The following is a 19274-nucleotide window of genomic DNA, read 5'->3' on the forward strand; positions in this document are numbered from 1 at the left end:
ATATGTTAAAACATTTTAAGAATAAGGCTTGTGTTCTTTAGTTTTCTTTTTTTTTTTTTTAATCAAAAAGGCAACGGAAAGACTGAAAACAATGTTAGTCTATCAGTTTAAACTTCCCAACTTCCCTGCTCATTCACTGGATTCACTGGCACTCAGCCACGAATCCGTACTACTCAAGTAAATCTTGCTAGCAGCTCTGTGAGGCTATTCTTACTGTAGACACAGTGGTGCTTTGAGCCAAATGCTAACAAAATGTAAACAAATATTGGCTGAAATATGGGCTGAGGTTGCAGCCCACACCATAATTCAGTGGGTCCATCTCCACAAAGTAAACTCAGAGCATGATTATCTACCAAGTACAGGCAGGCAAGGAAATTTAGTAGGAGAGAAAATCCGTAAATATTTTTCATACTTTTTCATTTTGCACTATAAATATCGTAACTGAGCCCCCCCATCCTTCCATCAACTTGGGGAGATGGAGGTCGTGGGTAGGGGTGCAGTTATGTCAATGTTAGCTGATGGAGGTGTCCACAGTAAACCCCTGTTGTAAGATGATTTCCAGAAGTAGCAACTCTTAAATTTGCATATTTCTTTGCATATTTCTCAGAGTATGATAGACATTAGCTTCAGAGTTAGCAGAGTTAGCAGTTACTGTTGGCACAGTAATGCCAACAGACAAGAACAGATGTCAGTCTGTCGCAGTCTAATGATGTGTGATGTCCGATGACTTCTGACTTTAGTCACCTTAGTCGTTAAGCTTAATTCTAGCAGAGACTCAAAGGAGCTATTCGTAAGTGTGGGTATTGCTACATAGCCAGTGTTAGCATCAACAGCTGTTTACTTAGGAGTCTAGGAAAAATGTTGTGAGTTCAGCATTAAACTTCATTCCTTTTTTTGCCATAAGTTCGCTCCCGTGGTGTAAAGCACTCTTGTCTTTATCACATCTTTTCTTCTACTGAACTTAGCACGATAAACAGGTCTCTTTCCCATAGCGACTGAATGTAGCCCTCAGTTTGCCCTGAAGACGCAGCGCTGCTCAGAGGACGTATTATAACTCTTGTCTTGTAAACGCAATGATGGCAGAAGCTCTTGTCAATCACCACCACCAGCAAGAAACCACATTCAGTGGCAGAGAACTAGCTCCTTTGACAGTAGTAAGGCCTGAACAGTAATCCTAAACCCGTGTGCAATGATGAAATTCAGCATGAGGAAAAAGAAGTGGAACTTGTAGTAGCTGAGCAAACATTTTCCACAGCAGTGTGGATCGGACAGAAAAGTGACATCTCCCAGTGAAGCTGCACTGAAAGTGACATCAGTAGGAGTGTTAGCTGAAGGTCACTGCCACAGGCTTTTAGTCATGACAGCTGAAAAAAGACCTAATGAACGTACTAAAGGCTACTAGCTTCCTGAGCATCTTAATATCATTATTATTATTAGATTGATCTAATTTACAATTTGTGAAGCAGAGAATTAAATACAAGGAGTTATTTTGTCAGCTGTCAAACCTATGAATTCTTGTGCTTTAACCTGTGAGCCCATTTGAATGGTCGCACCAGTCACCTCTGAGCCAGACTCACACATTAACAGAAGCATCCCCTGGGTTTCTTGTGTAACACCCATCCTTTCCCAGTCTATTGAAACTAAACAAACTGTCTAATGTCTTCCTCTTCCTCTCTTTGGCTCCCTGTCCCCTCTGTGGTTACAGTAGACAAATTGTTTATGGAGGATTATGTAATAATGCTCATTCATTTTCAGTCATGCTTGACAAGATGTCCTTATTATTTGGGCACAGGCCCTGGATGTGTTGGGGCTGAAGAGGGGTTGGTCGGAGACAGTCAGCTGTCACGTGTAGCGAAAACTTCAGCGAGACAGAGCATCTGTTTAAAACAGTGTTTCAAAGGGAGGGTAAGACCTAAAGCTGTCCTGCTGACAGCTGATTCCCAGTGGTTCACAGGTTAGAGATATTAACCACTCTCGCTGTCTACACATGTACTGGCTGTCAGTGCTTTCTGCCCATGCCTCTGTCTTCTCAAAGCACTGAATATTTTTTCTTGTCACCAGATTAGCGCTCTGCTTTATCTGGCAAACCATCCTGAAATGATTTACGTGACGCATGTACTACATATTGTGAGGGCTGTATCCTCTTTTGAGCATGACTTTGGTCTTTGGGAAATTTTGTTCCATGCTTTAAAGAACCAGAAGTACCTCCAGCAGAGATGCTGTCAGGAGAGAATACTTGATTCCAGATGGTTGCACTCCTTGAAGTCAGTTTCTCTGCTCTCAGCAGCGTGCATGGTGTTCATAATATGAACACTCATAATATGCACAGAATGTCATGAGGTCACGCTAGAAAACAGCATCCACTACATCCCTGGGGTGTAGCTGTGTATTGCTTAAGCCCATGATATTTGTCAGATGTAATGTAGCACTGATACCTTTTACACAGAATTTCTCAGTTAAGTCCTGAAAATCAGTGCGAGGCAAAAACATGGAGATGGGAGAGGAAGGGTGGGGGTGAGACCCTAAGCTGTTAGCACAATTTTAATCCTTCTTGCAAATCTGTTGTACAAATCCTGAGCCAAGTGTGGAGGGGCTTTAACGATGACCCAATCATCATTAAAGTGGAAAAGTCTTAGGTTCTTTTTAGATACCATACTGTAGCTTCCCAAAGTGATGTTCTATGTATGAAGTGAAGTGGCCTCAGAGAGTGTTTGCACTTTGTCCTGATTTAATTAGTGGTATATTATTTCAAGGCTCAAGTTCCGAGCAGAAACGGTTTACAAATGGCAGCCATGCCATGACAGCTAGTTTTGAAAAGCTCATGATGTGCAGTTAGATTGAGTGACAGAGGAGCTTTTTCAGTTCTGCACTGTAACTCTGTTGAAAAAAAAACGTCCGTCTTCTCAGCAGACATTTGGATCTTGCTCAGCAGTCAGAGCGCAGGTGGAATTGATAACAAAGATGACCGTTTCCATTTAGGTGTCCTAGTAACCTCGCTTATGTGCTATGTACTATCCACAATACCAGGGGGCTGGAACTAGCACATATAATTGGAATGCAGCCCCAGTTAATGTTTTATTGGCTACACCTGTGATTTTGTGGAAACTTGTGATGTTAAGTTAAAGAAGACATTTGTAAGTTTTGCTATTTGCTACATATCCAGTGTTAGCATTAACAGCTGTTTACTTGCGAGTTCAGCTTCTACTGAGCATGCTAACCGGCTGGCCCCGGTCCATCTAGTTACTTTCTCATTGTGACTCACTGAAGCCTCCAATCTGCCCTGAAGATGTATTGCTGCTCAGAGGGCGTATTATGACCTCTTGTCTTGTAAACATACCACCACCCACTCCCAGCAAGGAACCACATTTGGTAGCAGAGAAAACTAACAAAAAGCCCCTTTAAGATCTGCAGTGAAAAAAGCCTTTTTCTGGTAGGCACCAGCTTGTGTCCCAGGTTATTCTTTGCACGTTGTGTGGTATATGCTAATAATTTTTAAGACCATTCCCCTGATACAATAAAGCTTCAGTAAGTGATTTCTGACTCAGTCAAGTTGTTATGGCTAACATGTTAACAAACAAATATTATTACCAGTCGGGACAGCATGGCTTCACCTTGTGAGTCACCTTGGGGAGGCAAGGGCAGATACCTCCACACAGGACACTGAATGGTTTGATGGGTATGAAAATGATGTGAATCATGCTGTGGCTGTCACAGTCACCAGATCTCAACACAGTTGATCACCTGTGGGAGATCTCTGTAACACCATCATCAGAACACCAAAAGAGGGAATATCTCTTGCCCATCCCTCCAGTCGACTGTCAGAGACTTGTAGAATCAATGCAGTGAAGATGCTCTGGTGGTACGTGGTGGCCAAACACCACTAAGACACTTTATGTAGGTTTTTTTTTTCCTTAAATTTTTCACCCACTTGTATGGTCTGTCTGGCTATGGACTGATTTTGTCAGCGTGATAGTGTCACAACGACAAAGACACAGTCATGAAACTTTAAAGGTGTGTGGTTGATCAAAATGAAGGTCAAGTTTGAAGATGGGTGTGGTCTGTTGCATTAGTACTGAGAACTCCTGTGATAATGTAGTAATAAATGAACTCATGGTTCAGAGCGTCAATATGTTGACGGGATCACATCATGAGATGGTGTCTAGTGCATGTATCAGAAACACGGACAGCTCTTTGCAGTCCTCATTTTGGCCTCTTGGAGAATGTACTGGGATTTTATACCTGGATTGATCCTCAACTCCTGAGAAAAATATTGTGGCTAAATGTGTGACTTTATTCTCCATCTTTGGTTCTTTGCCTTCTTGCCATAAAAATGTAGTGTAGCTTGCAAAGTGTGGTTCCTGTGCACATGGCGAATACACTCAAAGTCCACAGTTGTTTACTACAAGGAAAGATTTTTGAACAAAACCAATTAGCTGAAAATAGTAAGTATCCTTTACTTCAGGCTGCGTAGCCCTTTCAACTCAAGAATCAAAAAGTACTCCTGCCTTGAAATGGCTGATAATTTTGTAGTTTCTGACCCAGTGCACCTTCAAAAAGGTAACAGCTGTGGCCTCTTTGACCCTCTGTCTACCTTGTCCTGCTTTCAAAACCCATATATTAAACAGCTAATTATAAAGCTTCTTTTATAGCTGATACTTGGCAGCTACCATGACTCATCTTTGTGAGGCATAACTGTTTTATTGTGACTGTTTTATTGTATTTTTTACTGCATGGTTAAACGGTTTTCATATCACATATCAGTGAAATTATATAGTATTCATCTGAAATTAGAATTTGGTAGCATTATCTCCATTACTTTCCATTACAGTTGTCACTTATTTCAGATTAATGCTATGCACTGCTGTCCTCTGCAGCATTTCAGCACACTAAGCTTCAGCCCATCCTGAGTTCTCCATCAAAAGATGAACAAATCCCTGTTGCAGAATGCTTTGTCTGTTCAAGAGCTTACGTACCCTGCAATCAGCAGTTAATGTTTCCATTTTCTACCTAAAATCATAAAGCACTTGCCACCTTCTTTTATCTAATATGTGCAGAAAAAGATGACTGTGGCTCCATCATTTAAAAAAAAAAGCCAACTTTAAAGCCATTTGGAAACCTGTTACATTGTTGCACCTGTCAGCTGAGTCTCCAGATGGCCCAAAATTAGTTTAAAGTTTAAAAGATTAAATATTTGCCCCTCCCCAGCCTGCACGTTTAATGAATTACACCTATATTTAATCACATTAATTAGTGTAATCAGCCAAATTAATGAAACTAATTATGGTAAGTGGGTGAAATCAGAACGTTGCTAAGTGAAAATGTGAAACACTCAAAATAAGGGTACAAATTAAGAAGACAAGGGCACGTGGATCAGGGCACCATGTGCACACTATTATTTCGTGACGTCAGTGTGGTCAGTCATAAACTCAAGATACTGATGAGGTCTTTCTTGTGGCTGGTGATAGGCCGATATACGAAAGAGACAAAATCTTCGGTTCTGTCTCACTCATCCCTCCTTGTGTCTCTCACTCTGTGTCAACTTGTGGGCAGTGGTTGTCATATGGCAACTGAGTAACTGTGATAGTCATTGATCTGTTGTGTGCATGTATGTTTGCCACTGTGCACGTGTGTGTACGTGCAATCTTGTGTCTTCATGTGCATATGCTTGTGCACGTTTGTCGCTAGGGGCTGGATGCTGAAAACATTTGCTCCTGCGAATGAGGGAATATTCCGGGCTGTCATGTGACTGTGTGATGTCAGAGAGACAGAGAGAGAGAGCGAGAGAGAAAAACCGAGATACAGAGAGAGAGAGAGGGAGGGAGAGCAAGGTGCAATTTAGCCCCACAGCTGATCCATGCAGTGCTCAGAGAGAAGCCGACACGAACAGACACACACACTCACTCTCACACGCACTTCTTTTCGCCTCGAAACACACATACACACATACAACTCGCACACATCTGCACAGTTAGACACACGCAGACACACACACACACACACACACAACTCTGAGCCATTACTTAAAGGATACATTGCCTCCTCTACTTTCCAAGCTGAAAACACTTTGGATGCTGTAGACATTTTTGCCTCCTGGACAAGAATAAAACGACACAGACAGGAGCAGGAGACAGGAGGAAGAAACTGAAGACAGAGAGTCTTTTCAAAAAAAGACAAGAAAGGCGTAAACGAGAAAAAAGGCGAAACAAAGCCAGAAAAAGAGCAATACAAGAGGACATAACAAGATAGCAGGAGAATGTCCTTCCTGTCTGGCTCGCCCTGGCAGCCTGGCATTATTAGTGGCAGCAGTGGGTACGGACAACCTTCCAGTGGGCATCAGCGGCAGCAGCAGCATCCGCAACAGCAACACAAACCTTCCAGTGGCCTCTCTGGTGCCAACATCCCTGCGGTCCTGGCCTCCTCTCCACTGTCACCCTCCAGCCTGGCCTCTGCCCAGCACAGTGACTGCCAGTGCCAAGGCCAGATGGCACTGGGGGGGCAGGTTGCCGCCACCACCCAGGGGGGGTCCAAAATAACTTTCACAGAGGATGAGATGAAATTAGGGAGAAGCAGGACTGAGGGGGCATCGTCTGGGACGGCAGCGGAGGCACCAGCAACACCGACCTTCGGGATGCCAGCACTGAAGATAGAGGATGAGGGGTCCAGGAGGGGGGGGCTGAGGGATGATGGACACAGATTGGGAGGGGCAGAGGGACCATTAGGGAGTGCAGGACAAAGCCCCAGCAGTCCCCTATCTTCTTATTCCTCCCCTTCGTCTTCATTACCCTCCCCTTCTATTTCACCTGGGAGATCATTTCCAAAATCCGCACTAGATCCTAAACCTACATCAAACCAGAACTTTGGACAAACTAATCTGCAACAAAGTTATACAGACAGCAAAGATGGATTTTACATCCAGGGATTTCAAGTGTCTTCCCAAGGCCAGTGCTTGCTTTCTCCACCAAAACAGGCCTCAGGGCTTGGGGACAGAAACAAACTGAACCCTTCCTTCACTGGAAGTACCAGTTCAAGTCTTGGAAATAAAGAGGATGAGAAGAAATCTGTTAGTTCTTCCGCATCTGGAGGTCATCTCGGAAGTCTGACAGAAAATTCAATACCAGGTCTACCTGGAAATCAAACTCTGAAACCATCTTTAGGACAGCAAAGTGTTGATACACAACCTGCTAGTACTGCTCCTCCCGTTGCTGACATAACAGGGGGTAAAGCTGGTGCCACTGCAGGGCCCACAGCAGGCTTTCCACCAGCCTCAGCTAGCCAAGCTAATGTTGTTGTTGGGGTGGGTAACATAGGGGAGAGCAGTATGGAGAGAGAAAGCGTAAGCCATACTGAAAGGAGCAGGACAGGGGCGGGTATTCCACCTAGTCGAGGCAAAATAGAGAGGGGGGTTGCAATCCATGGCCAGTCAGAGGATTTAAATCACGTCGAGGATGGTAGAGTGGCTTCATCTGCTACGTTACACAGAGAAACAAAAACTAGCCAGGGCAGCGAGCTGCCACAGCGGACTGCAGTGAGACGCGCAATGTCTGACTGTTCACACCTGTCTGTTCCCATGGTAATGGCTGGAACGTACCCCATCAGTATGGGAGGCTCACCGTTGATGGCACCCAATGTACCTAATTTTGCCCTGATGGGAGCAGCATGCCCGCCCAGGGTGCCATACCCACACACTGCTGTCCGACGCTCACTCACTGTCATGGACGGTGCAGAAGCTGCTGCAGCAATGGTGACAATGATGTCATCCCGGTTAATGACGTCACCCGTATTGCCATCATCCCCACCACCTAAGAGGCATCATGGGAGCTGCGAGACCAACTTTTTACTTCCTGTTCCACCCCCTGCAGGAACACCTGTTAACAGCAACCAAGACAGTAACCTGAGCACAATGGGTAAGAGTTTCCTCTTGTTTGTGTCTGTGGGGTTGGGTCATGAAAAACTTTAAAAACCAAGCCTTTGTCTCAAACCTTTAAACTGCCAGTCAGATCTCTGATTTGTTCAGCGATTCTTACAGGTCTGGTGCTGTGCCCACTGTGGGCCTTTTCCACCCCTTGGAAAAGCAGTCAACATCAGAGCTCAGTTGGCAGGATCTTGATACAAAGCTAATTAGCTACCAGGCTGCATTCATCAAAATTTGCGACAAACATATAAGATTGATGCACATATACAAGTTGTTGTTAGGTGGACTTTCAGAAATGATAATAATAATAATAATAATAATAATAATAATAATAACCGGATACATCACTCACCTATTAATGCATTCTTACATGATTACGTAGGACTCAATGGTTGGACCACACCCATCTTTGAACTCAGCTACACACCTGTTAATGTTTCGTGACTTCATCTTTCAGATTGTGTATTGCAGTGACAAAATGTGTCTACAAACACAGACATACAAACACCTGCCAGTGTACTCAAAACCACCTCTGTGGTAGTTCCCGCCACAGCAGCTCTTGCCATGTTGACACACACAGACTCACAAGGTTAAAACATTACCAGCCAGAGTCACAGCTGGTTACAACACAACAGCCCTAACCCTAACCTGCACAGACTGCCCTTGTCTTAATACTGAATAGGATGCAGCTGCAAAAATCCTATTCTTTCATCTTCTGTGATACAGAGTGTTGATGACAGGGGTTTGCTGTGGAAACAGCCTTTGCTGGGTGTGTGTGTTTAAATCAGAGTTCTTCTGGTCTATAAGTTTTAAGCCATAGCTCCATGTGTATTTTTCAAGAGGTGGACATTATCCACAGTGAAGCGATGGATATGTTTCCAAGCTCTTTTGCTAAACCATACTAATGTGTAACTAAATTCAGCTTTAAAATCCAGCTATTTGCTAGTAACCTGATTGACCTGATTGAAGCATGGTTCCAGCTTACAGCGTATGGTGCTTAGTGGCTGTGGACCATGTGAACATTATACAGCTAATATCATGCATGCCTGTAGTTCTGTCTTTGTTCTTCCTGCCACTGCATCTCACCTGAGCATGTGTCAACATCAACAGCGGTTGTTACAGCTCAGTGGCATTTGGCTAAATGTAAGTTGTTGGCCGCACCCTCTTTTTCCACATTAGCTATGTGTGAAAAGAGGAGTCTTTCAGAATATCAATATGATGTTGCCACATTGCAACATGTTGGGTATGGTCAGTGGCACTAATAGGCATCTAGGGGAGGCTAAACCTCCCCAAAATGGTCATGGAAATATGCTGAAGTTTTCTGTGAATTATTTGTCTTGCTGGTTGTTATTGTGATGCAATAGCTAACAGGTTATTTTGGTGAGAGAGAGAGAGAGAGCGAGTGAGCAATTGAGAGAGACAGCTAAGAGAGGGAGTGGGAGAGACAGAAGCCTCTAGTGACTGATGATAACGACCAGCACAACTAGCGCTTTGGCCGTTTCCTGACCTTGAAATTCACTTTGCCTGTCTGTGTATTTTGGTGCCAAGCATAATGTGCACTGTGCATAGGTGGGAGGAGAGGAGCAAGCAGGTGAGAGGTTTATTCCAATGAAGCACTCCAAAGCAAGCTGATGGTGTTGCTGTGCTGAGAATAAACGTCTCAGAACCACGTGTGTCTAAAGCAGCGTCACTCCACTGGCGAATCAGTGATTTTCATCATCAAGAGCAAACTCAATTCTTGGAGCAAATGAACAGAAATACTTGGAATAATGCTTCAACATCCAGCGAATAGATGCATTTAAATCCATGTTTAATTTGGATGGATTCTGACAGTATCTGCTGTCCGCAGCTGCTTGACGCTGCATGAAAAGCTTCTCCTTCAGTTCATTAAATCCCCGCAGCCATCTGAATGCAGCAGGAGCCGTATGTTGATAAATGTGCAGTCTTCTAATCTGAGGCATGCCACCCCACAGTGCAGTGCCATTACACATGACCATCCACCTTTATTAATTCTCCTGCAGATGACACCAGGCTGCTACAGAATAATCACACACACTTCTATAAACTCCAAACCTGTGAGTTAGAAAACAGTGTTCTGCTTGTTATGCTGACATCGGATTATCAGAGCTCATTAATCCTGTGCTTCAAGACCCTTCTTTCCAGCTTTGTTTGCCTTTTTTCACTGGCTCATTCTTATTTCTCACAGGGCCTTACAGTGCAAATACTGATGCATTACATTTTGTGAAATGATGTGGCCATTTACAACACGAGACAGGGCACAATTTGCACTGAAAAATATTAGTCATGCAGTCACATAAACTTCCCACTTCCCCAAACAATGTTTTTCATTATTTGTTTTATTAACTGTAAAAAAAACAGCAACATATTGTGGTGTTGTGTGTTCACATCATGTCACTCCAAAGCATCCGAACAACAATATGATTTTCTGGAAAAGCCGATTCTTCACTTGTTGACCTGTCATACTTCACTGTGATTTGCTCAGCTGTTTTATAGCTAGAGGACCATTGCCGTAGCTGCCCTCCCATCAGTAATCCACCTCACCCAGTCATTTTGCATTTTTCACTGCTGCACATGGCTGCCAGTGCTGGCACAGCACTAAAATCAAGTGTGGAGATAATATCATTATCACCTTGCTAGCTAGCACAATACAAGCTAGTGATGTGGAACTAATCCATTGTTGTTGCATGATGCATTGACTGCATATATATTGATACGTCAGAGTTAGTCATCTCTATCATTCACTGTTTGTCTTTCACTGAGAGGCTCAGCAATGTCAGCATAGCTAAATTTGCTAAATGATAATGCTAACAGTTAGCAAACTAGATGTAATATTATAAATACGTTGTGTTGCCACACCTCATTTTTGATGTGATACTTTCCATCACATTTTGCTTTATCAGTGCTCTAATGTTTTAGCATAATAGAATACATCTTTTATATTGTCAGCTAACTGGGTCTTCTTAATCTTAAACTGAACAGATAATAAGAGTGTGATAAGTATGTTAGACTGAAGATGATGCCTATAAAGTCTACAAAATAAATAATAGTTTTTAATAGCAGCTTTATTTTTGCTGGGAACCAGCTGTTTGTTGACATTAGCAGACTTGTAAGCGTTAGCTAGTGTCACACACTGTTGGCGCTGTAGAGGAGTGGAAGAGACGCATTGAGGCAAGCATAAACATCACATTCAACTGATTTTTTGGAAAATTTGTCCTGAGTCCTCTACATAGAAATCAGTCCACAGGCTGTTATACCTTTAATATTTAAATCACTGAGAAAAAAAGTGTAAGTAAAACCACAAAAATGTAACAGTATGTCAGCATTAACTTAACATCAGTAAATGCCGTTCTGTAATGAGACTCCTTCATCAACTACCACCCGGTCAACAATACATTCTGTGGCTTCTATTGATCACTGGACTTGAGTGAGCTTTGCTACATCAGGGGTGAGAGAGGAGTGAGTTTTGGAAAAGTTCAGATAATAAAATTACATAAACCTTAGTTTGAAGAATGGGATCACAGGAGCACGGTTTGCATGATTGATTGTGCAGTAAACAAAATGAGTTTAGGAAAAAAATATCTTCATTTCAAAACCGGTTTAATTGTCTTTAAGGAGGTTTAATCTGTTGAATCAATATGTTTTGCTAGGGTTCAGGTTGTCACTGTATTTCATTTGATTTTATGAATGTCACCAGTCACCTCTTATTTTATTGTATCCTTTGAAACAGTTTGATTTATTTTAGATGTTTAGATGAAGATTGATGTGACAGAAAAGTGTGGGAAGGGAGTTGGCTGAGGATTATGGGAGGACCAGCCTAGGGCTTAGAACTTGATTGAATGATTGCTGCATGATTTGCATGATAGATTTATTATATGGTTCCATATAACAAAGTTAATGAAAGAGGAACCATCCATAAATGTATAAATTCAATTTCCCCTCCCTGTAATGTCTTCTATCCATCTCTATTCAGTAAACACTCTGTGTTTCTCTCTGCATGTAATGATTTATCCATCCACCCAGCTATGTGGTCTGTTTTTCAGACTGCAGTCGACAGAGAAAAGCTGAGACATTGATTAGATATTGACTCTGGCTGTACTCATTCAAATATAGAGAAGCTATTTCTGGCATCGCATGTGTGAGTATGCACGGATATGTGTGTGTAGGTGAAGAGCTTCAAGTGACGTGAATCGTACAGATTTTAAAGGCACACACCCACACAGACACACTGACAGCAGACAGCGTGTCTGCAACTTGAGGTGTTTTTTCATTTAGCACAGAAATAGATCACAGCTGCACAACAATACACACACACAAACACACTGCTATAACGGGAGGGGCAGGCAAATGAAAGTCTCGAAGTTTGAGCTAACAGGAACCTCAAACAGTGATAATACACAAACAATTCACTAAGCAGATGGGCTCAGCCACCTTTTTTTTTCTTTTGCTGGTTTACATAAAGCTGTACGTGCTTGCCAGGACAACTATAACACACTGTTATCAGTCACTCCCCGGCTTTATCTCATGTAGAACATTTCCCGTGTGAATTACATGGCACCAAGAAATACTGTATGAGCATGTCACCCTTATGCTAGCCAACGTACAACAGCTGAGAGGTTTCACAGCTGACTTCATAGCGTTATAATCATTAAGATTTGAGCCCTGCTTCATTTGGCAACACCCATGGTGACTGGTGATAACAGCAAGTGTGGTTTAAAATTACAGCGAACGCTCTTTGAGCAGTTACTTTGTCAGAATTACAAAATAGCAGCTGCTGTATCTGTTTTTAGCGCAGCCAAACAAATTCAATTTGTTTAAATAAAGTAATCAGTCAATAATAATTGCAACCACAATGTGATTTCATGCTGCTCATGGTACAAGTAGTTTCCAACACAACATCAGGGCACAGTGAGGTCGGTTACCTTTGAGGAGTCTGAGGTGTGCAATCTATCACCTATAGCTCTTCAACTACCAGCCGTGGCTGCTCCTGACTGTGCTATTACTATCTGCAACATTTCAAAGTAATCCGCTGTCAAAAACGAGTCAGTTTAAATCATCTTGTCTTCTTTTGTAGACAGTTTTTGAACAATCCAGGTTTGCACTAACCACTGGGACAAATAAATTGTGTTTTCTGAGGAGGCTTCTTCACAATAAAAGCCACCCCATGCTTCCCCAGTCACCTACTTCTAATGTCAATCAGCAGCAGTAGGAAATGTTGGGTTAGTTATATTGGCAGGGGCAAAACAAGTAAGAGGTACATTATTGTCTCAAACATCACTGTATGCTGTAGCATGAAGAGATCCTTCATGGTCCAAACTAATGCTCCAAAACTAAACCATGACAAGCAGACCTAGACCACAGTACACAAAAGTGTATTGATTGGGGCATTTATCCATTTTTGCCAATGGGGGGCCAGGGGACAAATGGTAGATCAGGTTGGCCACTGGTACCTCAGTTGGTGGTCCAGTCCGAGTCCCAGAAAGGGCACCTACTGTAAATTCCATGAAGATGCTGATCCCCTGTGTCAATCCCTCATGGGAGCAACCGAAATATTACCAAACACAACTGCATTAACCTTTGGCAATATAGTGTAATCAAACACCTTTATAGAATTCCTGCTGACCTTTCTACGTAGGTCAGCTGAAGACATACTTCAATAAGGCATGGAAATCAAAAGTTTGTGTAAAAAGTACAAAGTCGAGCTCATTTCAGCTTTGTTTAAACCTGCAGTGCAGAACATATATATATCCCCCTTGTGGCAGTGAGAGTTATTACATAGAATCAGTGTCATGCAATAGATATGTAGCATACTTCAAATACCAACTTTGCCAAGGACAATTCATTAGATTACGTGCTCATGTATTGTACCTAGTAACGTACATTCACTAGATAGTGAATGAATAGTAATAAAAGCCATCATTATTGCATAAAGAGGGTTTTACAGATGTTAAACATAGTTTCTCTCACACACACTGCAACAGTGTCACTGAGCACAGAATCAGTTAGTGTGCACTCTGTGTGTACAAAGTCCTGTGGGCCATTACTGTATTTGTCGCTGCCTATTGATTGTCCTGTCTCTCAGTGTGATGCCTTGATGCTAGCAAGAAGGAGCTATAGCAGTCAGTACACTTGGTTCATGTGTGTATGTGAGACAGAAAAGGTTGTGGTGACAAATTGGTTACACACAATCACTGTTGGGACTCGCCTCCCCTTTTGGGGACAAAAAGCAAGTCAGCATTAGGGTTAGAAGAGTAGTGGTTAAAGGAGAGGGGAAGATAATGTCCTCTGAAGTGATGGAAACAAGACTGTGTTTGTGTGTGTGTGTTTGTGTGTGTGTGTGTGTGTGCTTTGACAAGGCCGCCTATAGCAAAGTATCCTTGCACCAGCTCCATGTCTGAGTATGTTAGTCACGCTCTGATTTACGTGGCAGTCAACTCTCTGTCTCTTTCTCTCTGTCACAAACACACACACACACACACACACACACCAGCACACACGCAGCTGGTTGCCAGCAGCTGTGTATTGTAGCGTGGTATTAGATGGATCCTCTGTATTCTCAGCCAGCAGATTCAGTTTGGATGAGTCATATTGCTGGTCCTGCAGGGTGAAGTGATACAGTGATGCAAAGTAGCATGTGCAATAAACATCGATTTGTGTCAGGGTTAAAAGGTGCAACCATTTTTTTTCTGATTACACCATCTCTGAAGAAATTCTCATGGTATAGGTTTTGCTTCTTGTAGGAAAATGAGACAAGTGGAAATTTGTGCTCTAAGCTCATCCAGTTTTGGCTTAAACATGCTCCCTTCACATAATCCAGAGCGCAGAGTTAGCTTAGTGCTACTGCATATGAGAAAAAGGTTGTATAAACCCTTTTAAGCTCCCACCAAACTGTCAGCAGTCAGATTGCATTATGGGTAATATAGATTAATATAGGTTTTCATTAGAAAGGATAATGCATTGAGTAAAAAAAATATGATTTCTCTGAATCTATTGCATTGATTTAGATCCATTTTAAAAGTCCTACAGTGAATCCTAAATCAGTAGAAGAAGAACTCTCCATAACTCCCAGGGTGGATTTCTGTTTTTGCATGTCTTGATAGGGGCATTTGACCAAAGTTGAATGAAGATGGCAGGTACTTGCTTGTACCCTGGGGGTTCTGGAGCACTGGCAAGAGGGTGTAAACCTAATTTTGGTAGCAAGAGGTGCAACTGAATCCAGGAGACTGTGTCTAAGTCAGTAGTACACAGGGCCCGTCACTGCAGTGAAAGGAGCCGGGACCATGTGTAATCACTCCCTAAGAGCAGTTAAAGTTAATGGACAAATGATAAATACATCAGCACCAACATTACAAGGACAGGCACAAATGTGATGGAAGAGACAGTCAGATCACAAACCACTATCTTGTACGATAGAATAAAGATAAGGATGTTATCACTGCAGGGGTAAATAGAATTGAATTGAATACAATAAGAGCCCTCTGCACAGCGGTGACAGTTCCCGGGGACTGGTTCCGCCTCGTCTGCTTCCACAGTTGGATCCGTGTAATGTGTAAAAGAATAATGAGCTCAGCATCATCCTACCAGCATCTGTTTCTGCACAAATAACCGTCTGGCTGTGAGCTAGGTAATATCTTTATTTGTTTACAATTATTAATTATGTCATAATTTCATAATTCTGTTGTGAATGTGAACGTGGTACTATAGGGAAAGCACCCAGAAGAGTGCAAACAGACAGAAGTGTAATGTATAAGATGATACGTGTTGTACGAATCATTCTTCATACACGGACCGGGTGCAGCTGGCATTTGTTTTCCTGGATCACATTATTTAATGTTTTATAACCCGATAGGCCCAAGTTCACATCAATTCCATTCAGGCCCGATTGCTTATCTTTATTTATCATGAGTTTTAGCTGCTAAATTGGTGAAGCTTTTGGCGACTTGAATTTATAGATCAGAATTAAACTAATTTAAACAGAGCTACTTGAATATAGCTTCGTAAATTAGACTTGAAAAACTAGAAACTGACTTTTGAGAATTCCACAAAGTTCAGACCACATACATTTAAAAAGATGGTTTTCAATATCAAATCCCAAATGTGCTGTGTTACATTCAGATCTGTACGATCATTTGGGCATAAATTACATTTAACATCACAAGGGAAGAAGTGACTCCATTACAGCTCGATGAAACTGTTCACTTTATTGCTGGAAAAATCACAACAGCGGCAAATTTGCGTTGTTTCCATGGAGACAGAACAATTATCACTTGGAAAACCTCGGGAAGCCAGGGGACATTAGGGCACAGCATAGCCAAGCCTGTCTGGTGTCATTGTTATGTAAGTGAATGTCTTGATGGCAACAAAGAACCCCCCCGTCTCTTTCTGCCCTCCACCCCTTGGCTCCGCTGCCTGTCTCCATATCACCCAGTGAACATTCTGAACCCCTTCTGTCTCTGCCTCCGTCTGCTCTGCTCACCTTTTTTCCTGCTTCCCCTTGCTTTCACTTTATTTCTTTCCTTTTCTTTCTGTTTATCCCATAAATCAGCTGTTAGCAACATTAGCGCTGCAACCCGGCATGACCTAGTGTTTCCTCTGAGGAGGGCGGATGTTGTTTTCATAATCCTGGCACACACAGATGAAGAACACTGAACCCTGAAATCCAAGGACACTTCACAGCTTTTCGAATTCTGATTCAAACAATCTACATAGATGTTTTTAATAAATACGCATTTTGTAATTCTATTTATGATCCTCACCTGCATTTGCATAAATATAACTCCATATTTATCAGCCCACTGTGACACGTGTCGAGTCGCGGTGCCTCGATGTGACATTGTCCTATTTTCCCTGCATCAACGTGTCAACTCCCAAGAGAAGCTGCTCTCACTCTCCAAACTGAAACATCCAGGCCATCTTACAAGTGGAGAAAAGTACAGAATGTCATTTTCCATTACGTCCTGATTGATCCTGTCTCAGGATCTACATCACATTAAAAATGGTATTTTTAATGGACATGTCGATTTGTAATGAGAAAATGTAGAGGAAGGTAAATGAAGACACCATGTAAAATCATAAACATTAAACACAGAAGCAAAGTTTATGTTCAAACTTTTTTGCATTCACCACTGACCCTGTTTTAGTTTGAAAACTCTGGGGTCGTGTTGTAGTCAGGCAAAAACAGAGACTTCAGGAAACAATGACGCAGACACCCATGTTCACTTCCCGGTTGAGTCTCAGCCTCAACTACCAGTGGTGAAAGCACAAACTAACAAACAACAAATTACAAGTTGTATTGTCTGCAGCTAGAGTGGACAATCTGCTTCCAGTTTACACAGCACGCACATGCCCAGTGTACATTAATGGTCACGTGATATGCATTTTCAGTTGAGATTCTTTCTGATGTGGAGCTAAAATGCTTGTTTGGACAGAGATCGTTTTCGTTTTAAAACACCGTTCCTGCCCGTCCACACTACAAACAACCCTGGAGTTCTCATACTAAAGCAGGGTTTAGCAGCGTTTCCAAAAGTCTCCGTCGCCGATCTTGAGCCACATTAGAATCTAAAAGTGAAGATGTCTCTGCCTCAGCTGCATTCCACACTTTGACCTCTCTTCTTTTAATTTTTCTCTCACACATCCAGCAACATTATGGAAGTGAATGACGTAATCCCTGGGGTGCCGGTACCAGAGTAAAGTTCCTTAAATGTTAGAAGGGATGTCATTGATCAGACGCCAGCTGTCCACAGAGTCCTAAAGGTTGCTCAAAGGCAAATCATGTCAGCAAGGTTCCCAACCTCCGAATCAATACCCACATCTCAGATTCCTTTAAGCTTATGAAAAAGGTCTGGTGCTGCCCTCAGGACTTTGTAGCACTTTTCATTGATATAAATGGGAAACTTGTGCTCTACTTACACCACATGCTCTGATTTGATACTGAAAACATTTGTGTATCCCTTTTGTTCACTACACAACAGCCTGCAGTGACTTCCAAACATCCTCCTGCCATACAGTGTTGATTTTATTGAGCCAAAAATATTGATGTACAGTTACAAGTTCCAACTTAAAACATGACGCCCTTAGAATCAAGTTTCACTTTTTTTCTCCCAATCTTCTGTATCCACGTTTACTTTATATGGTTTCGGTAAAATAGGCCGACAGTGACAAAGACATTGTTTCTCTCACAGTGAAATCTGACAACAAGGAGAAGCAGGAGAAGACAGAGGTCCTGTCCGGTAAGACAGAGAAGATTGACGCCTTTGACAAGAAGGAGAAAGAGGAGCAGCAGAAGAAAGACAATGGGACGGACAAGAACCAGAAGTCTGAGAAGATTCTCAAAGACGAGGAAAAGGTAGAAAAGATGAATGCGGAGAAAAACAACAAAACCAACGAGAAGGCAGAAAAGGCGGACAAGCCGGAGAAGACCAACAAAGACGAGAAGAAGGAGGAGGAGAAGAAGCTGGCTGAGAAGAAGGAGGAGAAGAAGGAGGAGAAGGGAGAGAAAGGCACAGCCAAGGCTTCAACAGGCAATGGCAGCAAGACCCTGCCAAGCCCTGACAGCAAGAGCAAGGTGGGTCACACACACACACACACACACACACAGCATACTCAGACACACTGCTGTCCAAACACATTTGCTGCCTACAGTTGGACACATCTGGCAGTGGCAGGGTGTGCGGTGGTTACAGAAACAGTCCTGTCACCCAGAGGTCACAGTGCTGGACTCTGCCGGTGCGTAACTTAGAAGCTGCACTGTCCACTTTTATTCAACCTCCTCTGTCGCAGTATGAACACATCACAGGAGAAGCATGATTTTTAGACAATTAGGAGCCAGAGGTTAATGGTGCAAATACATCCCTGAACTAGAGTGTCACTTGGTAGAGCCCCTACTTAAGCCGAGGTCAAACAGTCTTACAAAGCTTCAAAATTTAATGAGTTCTTCCCTGGCCCATGCCCCATCCTGCCACCAAGTTTGGTACAAATCCGTTCAGTACTTTTTGCATAATCCTGGCGACAAATAAATTAAACAGACAATCAAACCAACAAACATTCGGGTGAAAACATAACCTTGGCAGAGGTAAAAATCATCCCATTAGCACCTGGATGAGCAAGCTCACAGATAGTTCTCAAGCCCCTTCTCAGTAAGCCTTCATTTTAGGACTGGGTGATACATTGACATATTTAGTAAGTAGTTTGAATTTCTTTTGAATTTTATTTTTGCATGATGTATAAAATATCTACATCATGACACAAAAGAGATTGTCATATGGTTGCTGGCTGGGCTGCCATATCATGCTGTCATCTCTATCTCCATCCATTCACCATCTTTTGTTCCTTACTTCCCACCACT

The 19274-nt window shown here is 42.5% G+C and overlaps 1 protein-coding gene across 7 annotated transcripts in view; it reads left to right on the forward strand.

Annotated features, from left to right (window-relative positions):
* Positions 1-19274, forward strand: part of LOC139629369 (microtubule-associated protein tau-like) — a 100634-nt gene that overhangs the window by 54915 nt on the left and 26445 nt on the right. For 6 of the 7 annotated variants that reach the window (XM_071491942.1, XM_071491941.1, XM_071491939.1 and 3 more), the window contains one exon: positions 18112-18494. In XM_071491942.1, coding sequence (XP_071348043.1) covers positions 18112-18494 — 383 coding nt within the window. Of the gene's footprint in view, positions 1-5745; positions 7905-18111; positions 18495-19274 lie in introns of those variants that run through there. The other variant, XM_071491938.1, reaches the window with a different exon arrangement.

Source organism: Trachinotus anak, unplaced genomic scaffold (genome assembly GCF_046630095.1).
Source record: "Trachinotus anak isolate AG129_WGS33_773 ecotype Australia unplaced genomic scaffold, CSIRO_AGI_Tana_v1 ptg000012l, whole genome shotgun sequence".
Classification (NCBI taxonomy): Eukaryota; Metazoa; Chordata; class Actinopteri; order Carangiformes; family Carangidae; genus Trachinotus; species Trachinotus anak.